Here is a 20,304-nt window from a genome sequence, read left to right as displayed (position 1 = left end):
TGCAGCACACCAGGCTTCTCTGTCCTTCACTATCTCCCAGAGTTTGCTCAAATTCATGTCCACTGAGTGGGTGAGGCTATCTAACCATGTCATCCTATATTTTTATATATTTACTAGGCTTCCATGTAAAAGTCTAATTTTAAAAACGGCTTCTTACCTGGGAAAAAGCTTGAAAATCTCTGATGTGATTTAAGTACACATGACTTGGAATGAATTTGGTAAGCTAATTAACTTCAACCAAATTCCTTTATCAGAGAATGCATAAAAAAAGATTCTCAATCTGTAACAAAAAACTATACAGTACTATTATTTTTTAAAATCTAGGAATGTTTAATGTTCTTGCTATCATAAATAAAATAAGGGGATTCATGGGATATACTTATTTGAGCAAATATTTTAATTATTTTTTTCAGTTTTTTATGACCTTCTTAGTCAAAAATTGCTTGCCTCATGTTAGTATCTTCAAGTTACTATACCTAAGTGAGCAGCTCCCAACACTGGATTTTACCTTGGATATTTCAATACAGTGCATACATGGGCTGGGAAAATCCAAGGTCCTGCATTCCCTGACACAAATATCACTTACAGAAACTAAGAGAAAATGTGGCCCTGTCCCTTCCAAACTCATTCTGTAAGTAGGACAAAAATGAATCTGCTTACTCATTGTAATGGGTTTTATCTGGGCTTATCTGAGGATTAAATAAAACACTATGAGATGTACATATAGCTTCCCAAGCAAACTCAACCCAAGTCAAGGAACCCTCAGTAAGGGGAACAGATGACCCTACCTATTATGTAAGAAGTCCTCTTTACATATTATAATTAGACTCCTTTACGTAATTAGAATGCTGTTTTTAAATACATTTACTTATTTGGCTGTACTACATCTTATTTGTGCCCATGTGACCTTGCTCTTCATTGTGCCATACAGGATCTTTTAGTAGCAGCATGTAGGAGTTTTTAGTGTGGCATGTAGGATCTAGCCACCTGACCAGGGCTTGAACACAGGGCCCCTGCACTGGGAGCATGGAGTCCTAGCCGTAGGCCCACCAGGGAAGCCCCTAGAATAATTTTAATTATACTATAGTTCTATTTACTACTGGTGGTGATTTGAAAGGATATGAAAGTGATTTTTAGCATTGAAATCATTAACACATAAGTTACTGAGTATATTTTTAATGTCTTTTGATGTTAAATACATGACACCTTGCAAACATTAGAGATATTTTTCTGCTAACCCCCCATTTTAAAACTGTTACCTTTTTAATCTAAAAATAATCTATTATACTCATAAATCTGTATGAGAAATATTTTCCTTTAAATATGGATAATTTGAAACTTTAGGTCTTAAACCACATCTTGAAGCTCTACACACTACAGAGTAACCTGAAAATATTAATAGTTGAAAACTAAAAAGTTAACATTTTGCAGTCTCTTCTTTATCATTAGCCCAAAAAATAGGCAGTACATTTTTATAGCATTTTCTTTCACATAAAATCTAAGTTTGGACAAAGTCTCCCTACTCATTTAAATTTAGTTAAAACAACTAATGTTAGTTCAACACTGTTAAATACAACAGATTTGGGTTTTATTCTACTTTTCCCTTTTCCAAATCTCTCTCACACCAAGGATGTTGTGAATTTAGTGCCTAATACCATCATGTAATTTTAGAACCTGACTGAACAGAATCTACATCGCATTAAAAAAGCTCCCTATGGTGTGTCTATGTTAGTTACAAAGTACCATGTGAAGCACTGCCATCTACTGGGAATGTCTGATAATCACAGGAACAAACAAACAACAGGAACAAGACAGGGAAAGAGACACAGAGGTGTATAACGGACTTTTGGACTCAGAGGGAGAGGGAGAGGGTGGGATGATTTGGAAGAATGACATTCTAACATGTATACTATCATGTGAATTGAATCGCCAGTCTATGTCTGACACAGGATGCAGCATGCTTGGGGCTGGTGCATGGGGATGACCCAGAAAGATGTTATGGGAATGCATGTAAGAATTAAAGATTTTAAAATTTAAAAATAAAAACTAAAATTAAAAAAAAAAGTATTTATGAGCACTGCACTGCACTAATACACTGGAAATACGAGGAGAATCATATAGATCATTCTGTCAAGGAGATTAAAATCTGGTGAGGGCCACAAATAAAGACAGAATTAACTATAACAAGTTGTGAAATTATAAGGAAGACTGTGGTAAGTGCTAAAAATGTGCAAAGAAAGGGAATACAGAGGGAACACAGAAAAGGTGGAATTCATGCTGAGTGGTGAACTAGGAAACACTTCATAGAAGAAGTGATACCGGGCAGATTCTAAAGAACAGTGGGTTTTCAACAGATAGATCTGTGGAGTGATAATATACAATTTTGCATTTACAACCCTTAATCTCATAAAGATACATTCTGACTTAAGTAAGATTAGTTTCATCTCTGAAAGAGATGGAGAAAAAAGAGGCATTGGAAAAAAAAACTGGGAAAGGAAAAAATTTGGTTCTGTGTGGTTGGAACCTAAGTAGCTAAGGAATAGAATGGAAAAGTTAAAATTAAACAAATAGATCAGGGTTTTAATAGACTTTTAAGACCAGCTAAGGTATTTAAACATTTTTCTTAAGATAAACAAACAGCAAGTCAGCAAAGATTTATGAGCATAGTACTGATAAACTATATAATTGGAATTTGGCTATATTATGAAGATGCTAATGTAGAGAATGAATTAATATATTATATATTTAAATATTGCTGTGCTATGTTGAGTTGCTCAGTCGTGTCTGACTCTTTGCAACCCCATGGACTGCAGCCTGCCAGGCTCCTCTATCCATGGGATTCTCCAGGCAAGAATACTGGAGTGGGTTGCCATGCCCTCCTCCAGGGGATCTTCGCAACCCAGGGACTGAACCCAGATCTCCTGCTTGCAGGTGGATTCTTTTACCATCTGAGCTACCAGGGAAGCCCAAGAATACTGAAGTGGGTAGTCTATCCCTCAGGGGATCTTCCCAACCCAGGAACAGAACCGGGGTCTCCTGCATTGCAGGTTTCTTTACCAGCTGAATTACCAGGGATATGTACATATTATATATCCATATTATATACAACATATTTATGTTCCTGCATCTTCTATTAACATGGTATATTTATAATTGTACTACATATAATTAAAACATAATATACACTTTTATATATTTTATATCATACAGTTTATAATTACATATAGAAAATTATACTATTAAAATTCATATATTACAAAATGTATTTATGAATTTTAATGAATGCCTCAAAGTATATATGGTACGGATGTGTATGTCTCTGTGTACGTGTGTATACAGCAGCACTCCTGCAATCTATTTTCTCCCTCAGTTGGGAATGCTCAAGAAAGAAAGATGCCCTGGTCAAACTCCCTTGAAAACATGCTACTGATAGTCCTCTTGGCAATTATACTAATGGTATTTACTTGACCTCTAATGCTCTATAGTTGCAGGAAAGCCTTATCTCTGTAATGCTTTTAGCTGATGGACATGGTCTCTCCAGATAGCTCAATGCAAACAAACCAGGAATGTATGGACTCATGTGGCCTCGGCTCCCTGAAAAACATCACTAAGCTATGTACATATCAAGGTACCAAATCAAAACATCTCATAATCAGGAAGTATCACCATGGGAAGTAGTACCTTCTGTTAAGCACAAACTCACTTTACCCCATATGCTAATCATATGCACTGCTTTGCATGTCAATCATACCTCAATAAAGCTGTTAAAATTTTTATTTAAAAATCTCATGATCAAAATAGCTCTCTTTTGCATAAATGATGCCCGGAATGATTCTTTTCAAGACTTCACAAGTAAACTAACTGCCAGAGGAAAAAAAGAGAATGGTGGCGGCAGCTGCAGACTTTTCACAACCACGTGTATTCTTGACGCTGTTCTAAGTTGAGTACTAGCTAAAATCTCTGATTTTTGTGTGTCTACTTGAATATTTCAACTCTTTGTATTCTGTGTCTGTATGTATATATGCACATATTTTTATATGGTAAAAAGTGAACATATCCCCAAAAGTCCTCTAATTCCATCCCTACTATAAAACCACTTTTACATCTTTCACATGCTTTCACATCTATGCACCCTACTCTATCCAGCTCAAAAATCTAAATGGAAGCAAGAAATTTGTTAACTACATCCACAACACCTAGAACCATGAAGGTGGCACACAGCAGGTAGTTAACAAATGTTCAGTAAATGAGAATATAAATATATTGCTTTCTTTTTTCCCCCTGGGATTGTGCTATATATAGGACCCAGCTTGCCTTTTCAATGAAGAATATAACCTGGATATCTTTTAAGTCTGGTTCTTCTAACTCTGCCTCATTCTTATTAAAAGACTGCAAAGTAGCATTTTATTTGATGACTGTAATAGGATTTGTTTAATCATATTTTCTTTTGTTGAATATTTGGGTTGTTTCCAACATATTTTGCATTAACAAGGAAGCATCAGTGAATACTGGTGTTACTATATCTATGTTTCTGTGCTATTATTTCTATAGGTTAGACCTCTAGAAGGAAAAGCATAGTTTAGTGAGAGTTTTCAAATTACATTCTTTTTCAGTTTTGCCAATCTAATGGAAGAGGAACATCTCAAGTTAATTTGGATTCTTTTTAAGCTTCTTTTTTATGATTTTCAGTATTTTTATTTCTACTATAAAGTGCTTTTTCCAAATTTTCAAAAAACATATTTCTTACTGACTATCAACAACCTCAGATATGCAGATGGTCCTGCCACTCTAATGGCAGAAGATGAAGAGGAACTAAAGAGACTCTTGATGAAAGAGTCTTGGTGAAAAGGCTGGCTTGAAACTCAACATTCAAAAAACTAAGGCCATGGCATCTGGTCCCCTTACTTCATGGCATACAGATGGGGAAACAACTGAAACAGTGACAGACTCTATTTTCTTGGGTTCCAAAATCACTGCAGATGGTGACTGCAGCCATGAAATTAAAAGACGCTTACTCCTTGGAAGGAAAGCTATGAGAAATCTAGACAGCATATTAAAAAGTATAGACGTCACTTTGCCAGCCAAGATCCATACAGTCAAAGCTATGTATGGATGTAAGAGTTGGACCATAAAGGCTGAATGCTGAAGATTTGATGCTTTCGAATTGTGGTGCTGGAGAAGACTCTGGAGAGTCCCTTGGACAGCAAGACTCTGGAGAGTTCCTTGGACAGCAAACCAGTCAATCCTAAAGGAAATCAGTCCTGAATAATCACTGGAAGGACTGATGCTGAAGCTCCAATACTTTGGCCACCTGATGCGAAGAGCTGAGTCATTGGGATAGACTGAAAGCAAAAGAAGAGGGCGGCATTGGATGAGATGGTTAGGTAGCATCACTGACTCAGCGGACAAGAATTTGAGCAAACTCTGGGAGATAGTGAAGGACAAAGGAGCCTGATGTGCTACAGTCCATGGGTTTACAAAGAGTGGGACATGACTTAGTGGCTGAACAACAAATATTTATTAGTTTACAATAACCTTTTAATTACAAAGGACATCTAAGCTTATTTTATGTGCGACAAATAATTTCTATTATTCTTACATTGTATCTTTTTGGAGATAAAGATAAAAAAAGATTCTTTTTATCTTACATGTTATCTTTGGAGACTGATCCCTGGGTTCGGAAGATCCCCTGGAGAAGGAAATGGCAATCCACTCCAGTATTTTATGGTATATTTACCATATTAAAAAACATTATTTTAAAATATTTAAAAATGCAACATAAACTTCATAAGTTCTGTACTCCCTTTTTAAATTTAAATTCCCATAACTAGATCTAGATGACAGCTATTCAAGATAGGAAATGTAAAAGAATTGATGTTTAACTAGTTACTGGGGTAAGGCAGAGTGTTAAGGCAAAGTGTTAAGGTGACTCCCACACAATGAATTTGGGCTTGAGAACTGAGTGAATTATGATGCCTTATATAAATATATGGGAGAAACAACAGAGTTTCTGACATGTTTAGCAAGCGATGTTTTTGGAATATCAAAGTAGAAATACCAACTGTGTTTGGACAGGACTAGAAGTCAGCGGAGAGACAGGGACGACATGCAGAGACTTAGGTGATACTGACAAGGAAGTGCTTTTTTCCCAGGGTAAATATTTAGAATAAAGAAGATGGCAAGTGACTAGATCCTGTGCTGTAAGAGGTCACTGAGTGGATGTGGAAGCGAAATCACTCAGTTGTGTTCGACTCTGAGACCTCATGGACTATACAGTCCATGGAATTCTCCAGGCCAGAATACTGGAGTGGGTAGCCTTTCCCTTTTTCAGGGGATCTTACCAACCCAGGGTTGGAACCCAAGTTTCCCACATTGCAGGTGGATTCTTTACCAGCTGAGCCACTAGGGAAGTCCAAGAATACTGGAGTGGGTAGCCTACTCTTTCTCTGGGGGATCTTTCTGACCCAGGAATCGAACTGGGATCTCCTGCATTGCAGGCAGATTCTTTACCAACCGAGTTACCAGGGGTGAGTGGATGTGACTGCTGATTAATCCACAAGCTGGACCTTGGCAGTCAGAGGATTCTCACTCCTTTTTCAGTGGGGAGAGTTTGGGCATGGAGAAAAGTGGATGAATCACTAACATTTTCCTATGTTCTACCATTATGTTAATATTGTTTAGTCCAACTACTCCTTGGTCTTTTGGCTAAGATCAAGTATAATATTGCTTAGTCAATAATAGATCCAAACACAGGTTTAGAAGTTTTCCTGTATTTATTATGGTTAATTTAAAGAGACTTCAATAAAATAAGACCTGGAAGGAAGAACAATCAGGTACTTTTGACATAAAAATGAAATACCTACAGGTTTATCCACACTAAATTATCTTTTTCCTCATACACAACACATATTAATATTTCTTTGAATGCTAGATTTAAGTTTAAAAACTTACCCCTCAAAATAAGCATACATATAACTTCCTCTTACCTGCCGTAAAGTTCGTGCCACTATGCTTTCTAATACTGGTCCTCTATCTTCATGCAGTAAATGGACTTCATCAAGAATAAGGAGCTTTACAATTTGGGAGAGAGCTACGTCCCCAACACTCTTTCGTGTTACTACATCCCATTTTTCTGGTGTGGTCACAAGCATCTATAACACAAGAAAAGATAAATTTAAAAGAGGAAAAAGATCATATATTACTTAAATTTTCACTGTCATTCAAAAAGAAATATGATTGACCACTTATATACAGATCAAATAAAAGGTGTTAGAGATACCCAAAATGTTATCTGATTCCCTACACACAACAGTCACTTCTCTATAAGTTGTGATATTCAGCAGTTCTTTAAAACTCAGTGAAGGTAGTCTGTCAGTAAATTGCACTGTAAAGTGTACAGATTACACAAGCATATTTAAATTGTATCTTACAATGTAAAAAAAAAAAAAAAACCAAAAAAACAAATGACACTGTTTTTAAACAAGTGTGTACTGATAATGGCTTTCATTTGAAAAGGTATAAAAACAAGTGAACAAAGCATTAACAGGAAAAATGAAAAGGATACCAGGAATCTACTCTGGTATGGTCAGTCACCTGTTTATACTTCTCCAGATTTGGAAGAAACTTGACTACTGATACAGTTTTAAAAAACTACCCCCTTTAATATCAACTAGTATATGCAGCACTTTATTCTAAAAAAACAATACATGTATTACAGCATAACCGGCACATAACAGCAATAAAAACAATGAGTCACCGGAGATCCAGGGTACCTAGAGCAGAAGGCGAGAACAGGGTATTTATGTTAAGTTCTTAGAAGAGACCATTTGAAGTGAGCTGTGAGTATAAATCTGTTTGCTTTCTACATATTGAATTGCTTGTGTCCTCTAAAAGCATACTATGGCAGAGAAAAAGACAAGTTTAATAAACCTCCTACTACGGTAATATTACACTATTATATATTTAACATGTGAGGTAACAAGTCAAAAAGTGAAGTTTATCTTAGCCAGTATATCAGATTATAGAGCCTGATGATAATCAAAATTCAACTATTTCGTGAAGAAGTTAAATGAGATGGGAGTCAGATTGTTCAACATTTTTGTTGTGTTATAACTCTCATGTCTGTTTTGAAGCTGCTTACAGGAATGGTAATCTTCTTTTCTTAGACTGCAAATCACATACACTTCTTAATAAATGTACAGTCCAAGTTTGTCAGTATAATCTGTTGCATTATTAGAGATACCACGATCACTTTGAAATAAACTATATCAACCACAAAATTAAGCATCTGTATTTCAATATAACATTAACTGGCAAACTATAATGGAATAGATTAAGGCATTCATATCTAAGGTGTAAAATACTATGAAGCTACTTAGTTAATTTGCTAAAGTTAAATGGTAATATTGAAGCCACATCAAATGCTACACTGAAAAAAAATATGCTACTGGAATTAAGTATAAACAGATGTATAATGAATTTTAAGATCTAAAATGGTTTGAGACATTCACTATGCATTAATTAACATCTTTTATATTCCAATAATTTAAACATAACTTCCACTTTGAAAAGTGACAATTTAAAACAATCCAAGATTTATCTTACAAATATGCTCAGGGATCACTCACTAACAACTCTTTAACTAAAAATCCTAAAAAATATGCCCATGTGTTTCCAAAAGCAACAATTCTTCTAAACTGTAAATTCATGTTACATTAAAATATAAAATAAGCTTACAATTCATAAATGTTAAGAAAGCTACAAAGTATACTACAAAGCTAATAATGTGGTAACAACTAAATTTTAAAATAAACATTTTCAAATATAAGAAAACTACACCACCAAACCTTAAAAATCCATTTTAGCATTTTGTTTTCTATACTTTCAGCACAGTGAGAAATGACTTCATTTATATTACCATTTCATTACTCTAATTCCCTGAACAAAAATGGCTAGAAAATAAAGTGTCACATTTGCTTAATGAATTGGAACTCATGCAAGACATTTCCATCTGCTCTTGTATTAGGGCATGGGTTAACTGTCAATATTTTTACTGTCAACTCAAATTTCTCTCAATACATGTACTTTATTCCTTTAGGAGTATAAAAATCATTATTCCAAACTGTTCCAGTTTTAGCCTAACCACTGGTAAAACGGCACAGTTGAGATGCTATACAACCACTATTGTGTCAACAATTTGGTATATTCAATTTAAAATGCTCCATCCATTTGACAGCTAAACCAAAAGACCTAAGACTCGCTAGAGCCACTTCATCTGGAAACTAACATAAACATAATCTTTTGCCTTTTAAAACATTGTGACCCAGGGGAAATCACTTTATCTCTCCTTCCCTTTTTTGTCTATTGTGTTATTTCTGACATGTAACATATACAGATTTAAAGTGCACAATGTGATGATTTGATACACATACATATTGTAAAACCATTACCACAATGAGGTTAGTTAACACTTTCTTCCCCTCACTTCATATTACTTTCGTGTTTCAGTGTGTGTGGTGATAATATTTAAGACCTGCTCTCTTAACAACTTTCAAGGATATAACACAGGAATGTTAATTATACTCACTGCACTGTACATCAGATCCCCAGAACACATTCATCTTATATCTAGAAGTCTGTACACTTTGACCAACATTTTCCCATTTCCTTTATGCCTAAGTTCCTGGCAACCAACATTGTACTCTGTTTCCTTCCGGAGTTTGGCTTTTCTTCCCCCATATATAAGTGAGAACATAACAGTATTTGTCTTTTCTTTTTTTGACTTATTTCACTTTAACATAATGATCTCAAGGTCCATTCTTATTGTGGGAAAAGGCTGAATTTCCATTTTTTACGGCTGAATAATATTCTATTCTACATATATGCCACATTTTTTTTTGGTCCATTCATTTCTTGGTGAACACTTAGGGTTGTCTCCATATCTTAGCTATTGTGAATAAAGCTGCAAAGAACATCAGAGAGCAATCTCTCTTCAAGATAATGATTTCAATTCCTTCTGATATATACCCATAAGTAGAACGGCTGCATCATACGGTAGTTATATTTTTAACTTTTTGGGAGAACTTCAAAGTGTTTCCATAGTGGCAGTACACATTTACACTCCCAGTTTACAACAGCAACTTACAATAGTGCACAAAAGATCCCTTTTCGCCACATCCTCGCCCATATTTGTCCTCTCTTGTCTTTTTTGATAACAAGTCAATCTAACCGTTGTAAGGGGATATCGCATTGTGATTATGACTTGCATTTCCCTGCTGATTAGTGAAGTCAAACACTTTTACTGTCCTGAGGGTCATTTGCATGCCTTCTTTGGAAAAATGTCTATTCTAGTCCTCTGTCCCTTTATTGTTGTTTTTGTTTTTGGTTTGGCTTTTGGGTCATGTGTGTGTTTTGCTTTTGAGTTGTGTGGATATTGAGTTCTTTGCAGATAGATGGCTTGCTAACGTCTTCTCCTACAGGTAACCTTTTCATTCTGCTATTTCTTTTGCTGTGTAGAAGCTTATTTTCACTTTTGTTTCATGGGTTTTTGATGTCATATCCAATAATCATTCCCAAGATCAATGTCAAAGAGATTTTTTCTCTATGTTTTCTTGAAGTAGTAGTTTTACAGTTTCAAGTCTTATATGTAAATCTTTAATCCATTTTTGTGTTAAATTGCTTCAATCGTGTTCCATTCTTTGCGACCCTATAGACTGGAGCCCACCAGGCTTCTCTGTCCATGGGATTCTCCAGGCAAGAAAACTGGAGTGGGTTGCTATGCCCTCCTCCAAAGAATCTTCCCAACCCAGGGAGCTTCCCAATAGCAGAAAAGAGGACCAAACCCTCTTATGTCTCTTGCATTGGCAGGCAGTTTCTTTATCACTAGTGCCACCTGGGAAGCCCCTTAATTCTTTGTAAGCAATATAAAATAGGTGGCCATTTTCATTCCTCTGTATATGGCTATCCACTTTTCCCCATACAGTTTACCAAAGATATCATTCTTTCCCAATTGTTTTCAGCTCAACTGTCAAATATTAGTTGATAGTATATGTGTGAGTTAATTTCTAGTCTCTCTTCTGCTCCACTGGCCTATGTGTCTATTTCTCTGCCAGTACCATACTTTTTGATTACTACAGTTTTGTAGTATAGATTAAAGTTAGGAAGTGTGATACCTTCAGCTTTGTCCATTCTCAGGATTGCTTTGACTCTTTGGGTCTTTTGTGGTTACATACTAACTTTAAAATGCATTTTTCTATATCTGTGAAAAATGATAATGGAATTTTGATAGGGATGCATTGAATCCATAGATGGCATAGATAGTATAGATATTTTCTCTTTCAATGTATGAAAGACATTAACTCTTTCAATATATGACAGACATGAGCTATCTTTTCATTTATTTATTCCATTTATTTTCATTTATTTTTCAATTTCTTTCCTCAGTGTTTTACAGTTTTTGGTGTACAGATCTTTCATTTCCTTGGTTAAATTTATTTCTAAGCATTACATTTTTTTTGATGCTCTTGTGTATGGGATTATTTCTTTCTTTTTCTGATAGTTCGTTGTTAGTGTATAGAAATGCAATTGCTTTCTGCATGTTGATTTTGTATCCTGCAACTTTACTGAAGTTGTTTCTTAGTTGCAGAAGATTTTTCCTGGAGTCTTTAGGGTTTCCTATATATATAAAATCACATGTGCAGTGACCATATTACTTCTTTTCTGATTCAGAAGACCTTTATTTCTTTTTCTTGCTTAATTATTCGGGCTAGGACTTCCAGTACTATGTTGAACAGGACTAGCGAGAATCTGCACCCTTGTCCTGATCTTAGCAAAGAGAGATCAACCTCAGTAAAGTTTTCAGCCTTTCACTGTTGAGTATTATGTTACTTATAGGTTTGTTATATATGGACTTTATTATGCTGAAGACAATTCCTTCTATATCCAATTTGTGGAGAGTTTTTAATCATAAAAGGATGTTGGATATTGCAGGAAAAAGTTTTTAAATGAAAGACATAAAATACCACGTGTTTAGAGAGCATGTGGAAGAACTAGAACTCTCATGAAACAATGGTGGAGATGAAAACTCACACAACCATTTTGAAAAGCTGCTTGGTATTACCTACTAGAGATGAACACATGTAAGCCTTGTGACCAGCAATTCCATTCCTAGTGAATTACGTACTGAACAGAAATGCACATGTACTTGTACCTAAAGATGTATATTAGAATTTTCATAGCTATACTATTTAGAATACTTCAAAATTGGAAGCCAAATTTCCATCAACAATAATACAGATAAAAAACTTATAACAGTTATACAAGGAAACAATTATACAACACAACAAAAATGAGTAAACTATTGCTATATGCAATAATACGGTAAAAATCTGAAAATCTTGTTAGTGAAAGAATCCAGTTATACAGTATAAAACTTCATGGATAGGAAGTTTTGAAACAGGTGAAACTAACATAAGGTGTGAAAAGCTAGGAGTCATCTCTGAAGAGGAAGAAGGACACAAAATGGGAGAGAAATGAGGAAAGATTTCGAACTGTGGTAAAACTATTTTGATCAGTGTGGTGCCTATATCAGTGTATTCAGTTTAGGAAAATTTATCAACCTGTTCATTTACAATTTCTGTACTATTCTGAGTATGTATTTTACTCAGTAACAGTAAGCTGTGCACATACATGCTATTATAATTACATATAACTTATAATTAAAAACAAAAATTAAATGGCAAGAAGGGATATCTGAACTGAACAGGTGAAAGGTAAGTAAGAGTTTGCTAGATAAAGAAAGAAAAAAAATACTGCATGCTACAAAGAAAAATAAGCAAAATTTGTTCTTTGTGCTTCTCATATGCATTAGTCACGTATCATCTCTTGTATAATCTTTCTATGCACACCACAAGCATTCTGAGGAAGGAATCAAATATAATATCTTTTACATAGAAGTCCAAGTTCTTCAACCTACTGATTGGATTTCTTTTTCATACAAATGACAACTTCTAAATTTATGTCAATTTCATGACCACTTATCAATCTCCTCAACCAGAGACCTCTATAAGCACTAAAAGCAAAGAGATAAGAAAGTTTTGGCATATTTATAAATGTTTTTGAACATCATAGTTTTTGATTGAAGTTTTTGAATGAAGATGAGAAATTAGACACCTATTATTCATAATTCCCATATTTCCTTAATGTTATTGTTGTTGATGTCTATTTAAAAATAAGATTTATTCTTATTTTTCAATATTCATATTTTCCATACATAGACCAGTCCATAAAATTTTCTAATTCCAATAAATTAATTCATTATACAAAAAAAACAGTCTTGAAATTATATCACTAATAGCAATACATATCCAGCTTAAGACAGAATGTTTGTGATATCTAAATACAGTTTTATGCTTAACAAATCCTGTTATATCTATTTAAAGCTATACAAGTCACACTGATATCCTACTGAATTTTAAACATTTTTAAAAAACATTTTGACTGTTGGAGCAGTATTTTTCCTTGAGGCAGATGGCTATAAATTAAAACTAGATTTTAAATGTTAAGTCAAAGGAATATAACAAATTTTAAAAATGAAAGTATGCTTTCTTACCTTTACAATATTTAAATTTTGAAATTTTTGGTAGACTATAGAAAAAAATTTAATTGTTTAAACTCATTATATTAGACTTTTAAAAACAGAATGGTAAAATATTAAAATATAGTCATTAAAATCTAAGAGTATATCACTTTACTTCAACAAGTCTCAAGAGCTATTGATTTTGAGCTATATCATCATTTCACGTGACACTAGGAAGTTGAAAAAAAAACAAATAAAATTTTCTAAATGTCTTACAATTGATGAAATACTGTACATTTAGTTGAAAATGTTGGGGATCTATTAACTAGGCTACAGAACAATATTCAAGAATGTGTGATCAATACATTTTCTGTGTGAAAACAGCCTGGAGCTGTTACAAATCACATTTTAATGCTATAGACTTAGACCATGCAACCGTTTGCAGGATTTAGGAAATCTATCTTCCTTTTTAAAATACATAATCACATACTTACTCAACCAACAAGCCTATAAATTATATGAATGTTTTAATTTAAGGATAAAATCTAAAATGTCACACGGTTTAAATTCCGTAAAAACACATATAATTACAGTTATACTAAACTCTGCTTTACAAATGTCAGTTCTGATTGATGGCAACAACCCCCGTAATGGAACCTGACAGCCCGCAGATTATACCTGCCACTTGGGACACTACAACAAATCAGTTCGTTCCAACTACTTCCTTTTCTACCATTTTTTATGTTCCCTCCTCTCCCACCAATTCACACGCCTGAGTGCACACACAAACATGTAAAGCCCAAAGTATTCTGAAGTATCTAGCTATATACTTATGTCAAGGATCACAGCTTTCAACTATAAAATGAAAATATAAAAGTTAACTGGAGAATCTTCAACTACAAAAGTATCCTTATGCATATTTTTGTTGAAAGTACAGATATGGTTAAGCTAAAGTATAAGGAATATAATCTGAAATATGTTTTGGCATCTTGATGTTCAAAAAAAAATCTGTACGATACTATTTTTAGTTAAAAGTTCAAAGGTAAACATTTACTAAATAAAGAAACAAAGTATAATTCAATAAGAAATCCTAATACTTGCAAAGGAACAGAGCATGGAGTTCTGGAGTAAGGGAGAAAAGGCTCCTATAATATATAACTCAAAATTAAACATTCAAGAAAAATACTTTCTAGATTGCATGTGTTTATAACTGGAGCAGAATTATATTTGCAGTTCTTTTTGTCAATTTAAAACACTTTCCAACAATCTCAGAACTTATATACTGAACTATAGCCTCATCAACATAAGTGTGTAAAGAGTACAGTGCTTTATTATCCTAAAACTTAATTACACATAAAGAAAAATACAAAAATTGGTTTATATTGCAATATGTAAAAGCCATGAAGACCTAGATCTCATCATTCTAGCTGGCTGTCCACAATACCCTAGGATTTAGTTTAGTTCCATTAAAGTCTCAAAGAGCCGGGGTCTGATATAACTTACAATGATTCCTATTCTGCTCACTCATAAAAGATATTTCTTGAATCTGACTAATATGCAGAGAAGAAAATGGCAACCTAAGCCAATCTTCTTGCCTAAGAAATCTCATGGACAGAGGAGCCTGGTGGGCTACTCCATGGAGTCACAAGAGACTCTGACACGACTTAGCAACTAAACAACAGAACAATGACTGACTTGTTGTAGAAACCTGTCCTGTTGTAAATCTTGTCCTGTACAATGAGGATATGACCCATACTGAATGAGTTTCCTTGGTTTATATTATAGTTTTTTTTCCCCCCCTAAATCAAACAGGTATATGTGCCCTTTGAAAGTGGGAGAAAGTGGGGGGTTCATGTATGGGAACGCATGTAAGAATTAAAGATTTTAAAATTAAAAAAAAAAAAAGAAAAGAAAGTGGGAGAAACATCCTCTCTGACATGACTCTGAATATTTGATAGTTTGATAGTCATTACCTCTTTCCTAATACCTGTGAAGAGCTCAGACTGAGGATCAATTTCTTACTAAAGTGAAATATTTAAAATATCATATTGTACTACCAAACCTAAAACCTCAAATGTGTTGAGCTAAAAAGCAAAATGTATTCTACAGCTCTTCATAAAAATGCTAACACGAAAATAATACCAATTTAATCTCTTCAAACTAATTCTAAACATTCAATACTAACAGGTTTTACTAATTCAAGAATAATTAATCAAACATTTGGAGTCTGTTATTTCAGAAAGAAGAGACACACTTGAAGACAAGATTCTAAAATCTTATGAGGAAATTATGGCAGGACATAAGCTGCTGAAAATGACCGCAATTAAGGAAATTAGTTGTTTTTATTGTTAATCTACTTCCTTAATTTGGATTCTTGTTTTGTTGTTGTTTTTTTTTTAAAGGCAGGACATGTGTACTATTTAATTATAATGTACGGTTATCCAAAGGAGAATTTCTTAACAAAACTTTGCGATTAACTCACTCAACTCAATGTCTTCTGATATTTTTCTATGGTTAAGAACACAAAGATAAAAGGCAAGAAGTTCAGAAGCTTATACTTCAAGGTGAAAACACAGCAAAGAAGTGAAAAGTGGTCTAAATTCTCTCTCATACAAGCCTATGAAATGCAAATGTCGACTAATAGGGGGCAGTTAACCTTGTTCAATAAACTGCCACTGAATCTGCCCACAACTACACATGTATAAATTACACATTCAGCACCAATACAACTACAGTGCAGAACTGAGTGAAATTATACATTTTTCTGCATTTTTCCCCTCCATTTCCTAACTAACTACAATCTAACTAACTTACAGCACAGAAAAAGATCAAACAAAATTACTTATTATTGGTGTTGAAGTGGTTTAACAGAAATTCATATTCAATAAAAAACAAGGCTTAAGAAAGTGATAAAGGACAAAAGCAAATATACCCCAAAAATTAGCTAATATAATATATGTGATTAAGTATAAAACCTGGCTGTAAGTTTTCCTAATACTGAATTGAAAAAAAAAAGAAAACATAACTGGGAGTTAGATTAGTAAAGGGAGGGGGGCCACAGGAATTTCTAGCATTCATCCCCTCCCCTCAGAAACATTAAACATTAATTGGAAGAATTATCTGCACACAAACACTGCTTCGCAAAAACCAAGGATTCCAGGTAAGAGATTACCACATGCGGGTGAAGCACAGAAATAAGACACAGTGAGGAGGGTAGGAAAGATACATTCACATTAGCCCTATGACTTGTCCTCTAAGCCTAGGAAACCCAGCACAGAGAGAAATATCTTTCTAGTTGGAGAAGAAAGTGAAAAGAAGTACCTAACTGCAGGCCCTAACATCAGGCCAACCCCAAGGCTGTAGGGCCTCCTAACCTAGGTCCCCAGCTTACCCCCAGCTCCTGCTAGCTCCAGCCACCCAAGGCAGGGCTGCTCCTGAAGCCTCAGGAAGCAGCCATGGTATACCTACCAGCCGGCTCCTGTGAACCCATATCTGGTAACTGAGAAGGTGCTCAACATCACTAATCATCTTGCAATGCAAACAAAACCACAATGATCCTAATACCTCACACTAGTTAGGATGTCAATTACCAAAAAAGAGTACTGATGTCTGCAGTAGGAAAACACTCCCCAAGTAATTATGACATTGCAACTGAAGAAGATTTGGTTAAATCTGTCAAATTCCCAGGGCCCCAGGACTCCCATATTCATTCTCTATTCGGTAACTACACTGTTTTTCATTGTACTATACAGATTTCTTTTAAGCAAATCAATCACCAAAAAGAGATTTTGCCACACTATGTACAATGGCAGAGAGCTGAAATTACAGTGTAGTTCTGCCTGGCTGGGGCATTATCATTACCTTTACTAACTTAACATGGAGAAGCAGCTTTGTATTTTAATTTATATTTATTTGATTGTCAGTGATGTTTTACACCTTATTGATGAAACTGTATTTTTCCCTTGTGGTAAGAGTCTACTCATATATAGTATTTGGGTTTATATCATCAACTCACATAAACTCAGCTTTTAATGGAGATATTAACCATAACTAGTGAGTTTATTTTTCTGGGCTCCAAAACCACTGCAGATAGTGATTGCAGCCATGAAATTAAAAGACGCTTACTCCTTGGAAGGAGAATTGTGACCAACATAGAGAGCATATTCAAAAGTAGAGACATTAATTTGTCAACTAAGCTCTGTCTAGTCAAGGCTATGGTTTTTCCAGTAGTTATGTATGGATGTGAGAGTTGGACTGTGAAGAAAGCTGAGCACCGAAGAATCGATGCTTTTGAACTGTGGTGTTAGAGAAGACGCTTGAGAGTCCCTTGGACTGCAAGGAGATCCAACCAGTCTACCCTAAAGGAGATCAGTCCTGGGTGTTCACTGGTAGGACTGATGCTAAAGCTGAAACTCCAATTCTCTGGTCACCTGATGTGAAGAGCTGACTCATTGGAAAACACCCTGATACTGGGAAAGTTGAGGGCAGGAGGAGAAGGGGATGACAGAGGATGAGATGGCTGGATGACATCACCGACTCGATGGACATGGGTTTGGGTGGACTCCAGGAGTTGGTGATGGACAGGGAGGCCTGGCATGCTGTGGTTCATGGGATCGCAAAGAGTCAGAAATGACTGAGCAACTGAACTGAACTGTACTGAGTGGACCCATTTAAGATGGCAATTTGGCAAAATCAATCAAAATTTTAAATGAGCAAACCCTAGGTCCAGCAATCTCACTTCTAAAATTCTATCCTAGAATAAATACATACAGACAGAAAGACATGAAGTTCTTGATAAGGCAATAAGGTAAACCATTCAATATCACAGTAATGCAAGTCTATGCCCCAACCAGTAATGCTGAAGAAGCTAAAATTGAATGGTTCTATGAAGACCTACAAGACTTTCTAGAACTAACACCCAAAAAAGATGTCCTTTTCATTATAGGGGACTGGAATGCAAAACTAGGAAGTCAAGAAACACCTGGAGTAACAGGCAAATTTGGCCTTGGAAGACACAATGAAGCAGGGCAAAGGCTAATAGAGTTCTGCCAAGAGAATGCACAGGTCATAGCAAACACTCTCTTCCAGCAACACAAGAGAAGACTCTACACATGGACATCACCAGATGGTCGACAGTGAAATCAGATTGATTACATTCTTTGCAGCCAAAGATGGAGAAGCTTTATACAGTCAGCAAAAACAAGACTGGGAGCTGACTGTGGCTCAGATCATGAATTCCTTATTGCCAAATACAGACTGAAATTGAAGAAAGTGGAGAAAATCACTAGACCATTCAGGTATGACCTAAATAAAATCCCTTATGACTATACAGTGGAAATGAAAAATAGATTTAAGGGACTAGATCTGATAGAGTGCCTGATGAACTATGGATGGAGGTTTGTAACACTGTACAGGAGACAGGAATAAAGACCATCCCGAAGAAAGAGAAATGCAAAAAAGCAAAATGCCTGTCTGAGAGGCCTTACAAATAGCTGTTAAAAGAAGGGAAGCAAAAAGCAAAGGAGAAAAGGAAAGATATACCCATTTGAATGCAGAGTTCCAAAGAATAGCAAGGAGAGACAAGAAAGCCTTCCTCAGTGATCAATGCAAAGAAATAGAGGAAAACAACAGAATGGAAAAGATATTTCATGCAAAGATGGGCTCAATAAAGGACAGAAATGGGAGGGACCTAACAGAAGCAGAAGATATTAAGAAGAGGTGGTAAGAATACACAGAAGAACTATACAAAAAAGATATTCACGACCCAGATAATCATGATGGTGTGATCACTCACCTAGAGACAGACAGCACAGAATGTGAAGGCAAGTGGGCCTTACGAAGCATCACTATGAACAAAGCTACTGGAGGTGATGGAATTCCAGTTGAGCTATTTCAAATCCTGAAAGATGATGCTGTGAAAGTGCTGCACTCAATATGCCAGCAAATTTGGAAAACACAGCAGTGGCCACAGGACTGGAAAAAGGTCAGTTTTCATTCCAATCCCAAAGAAAGGCAATGGCAAAGAATGCTCAAACTACCACACAATTGCACTCATCTCATACGCTAGTAAAGTAATGCTTAAAGTTCTCCAAGCCAGGCTTTAGCAATACGTAAACCGTGAACTTCCAGATATTCAAGCTGGTTTCTGGAGAGGCTGTGGAGAAAAGGGAACCCTCTTACACTGTTGGTGGGAATGCAAACTAGTACAGCCATTATGGAGAACAGTGTGGATATTCCTTAAAAAACTGGAAATAGAACTGCCTTATCACCCAGCAATGTCACTACTGGGCGTACACACTGAGGAAACCAGAACTGAAAGAGACACGTGTACCCCAACATTCATCACAGCACTGTTTATAATAGCCAGGACATGGAAGCAACCTAGATGTCCATCAGCAGATGAATGGATAAGAAAGCTGTGGTAAATATACACAATGGAGTATTACCCAGCCATCAAAAAGAATACATTTGAATCAGTTCTAATGAGGTGGATGAAACTGGAGCTGATTATACAGAGTGAAGTAAGCCAGAAAGTAAAACACCAATACAGCATATTAATGCATATATACGGAATTTAGAAAGATGGTAACAATAACCCTGTATGCGAGACGGCAAAAGAGACACAGATGTATAGAATGGACTTTTGGACTCTGAGGAAGAGGGAGAGGGTGGGATGATTTGGGAGAATGGCACTGAAACATGTATAATATCATATGTGAAACGAATCG

General features: G+C 35.4%; 1 protein-coding gene across 1 annotated transcript in view; it reads right to left on the bottom strand.

The window, feature by feature from the left end:
- Nucleotides 1–20,304, bottom strand: part of ASCC3 (activating signal cointegrator 1 complex subunit 3) — a 341,266-nt gene that overhangs the window by 194,321 nt on the left and 126,641 nt on the right. Inside the window, exon 11 of the mRNA XM_027972421.2 lies at nucleotides 6,987–7,151. Coding sequence (XP_027828222.1) covers nucleotides 6,987–7,151 — 165 coding nt within the window. The remainder of the gene's footprint in view (nucleotides 1–6,986; nucleotides 7,152–20,304) is intronic.

This window comes from Ovis aries, chromosome 8 (genome assembly GCF_016772045.2).
Source record: "Ovis aries strain OAR_USU_Benz2616 breed Rambouillet chromosome 8, ARS-UI_Ramb_v3.0, whole genome shotgun sequence".
Lineage (NCBI taxonomy): Eukaryota > Metazoa > Chordata > Mammalia > Artiodactyla > Bovidae > Ovis > Ovis aries.
The sequence above is the reverse complement of the archived record's forward strand: the minus strand, read 5'-3'. Positions and strand labels throughout refer to the sequence as shown.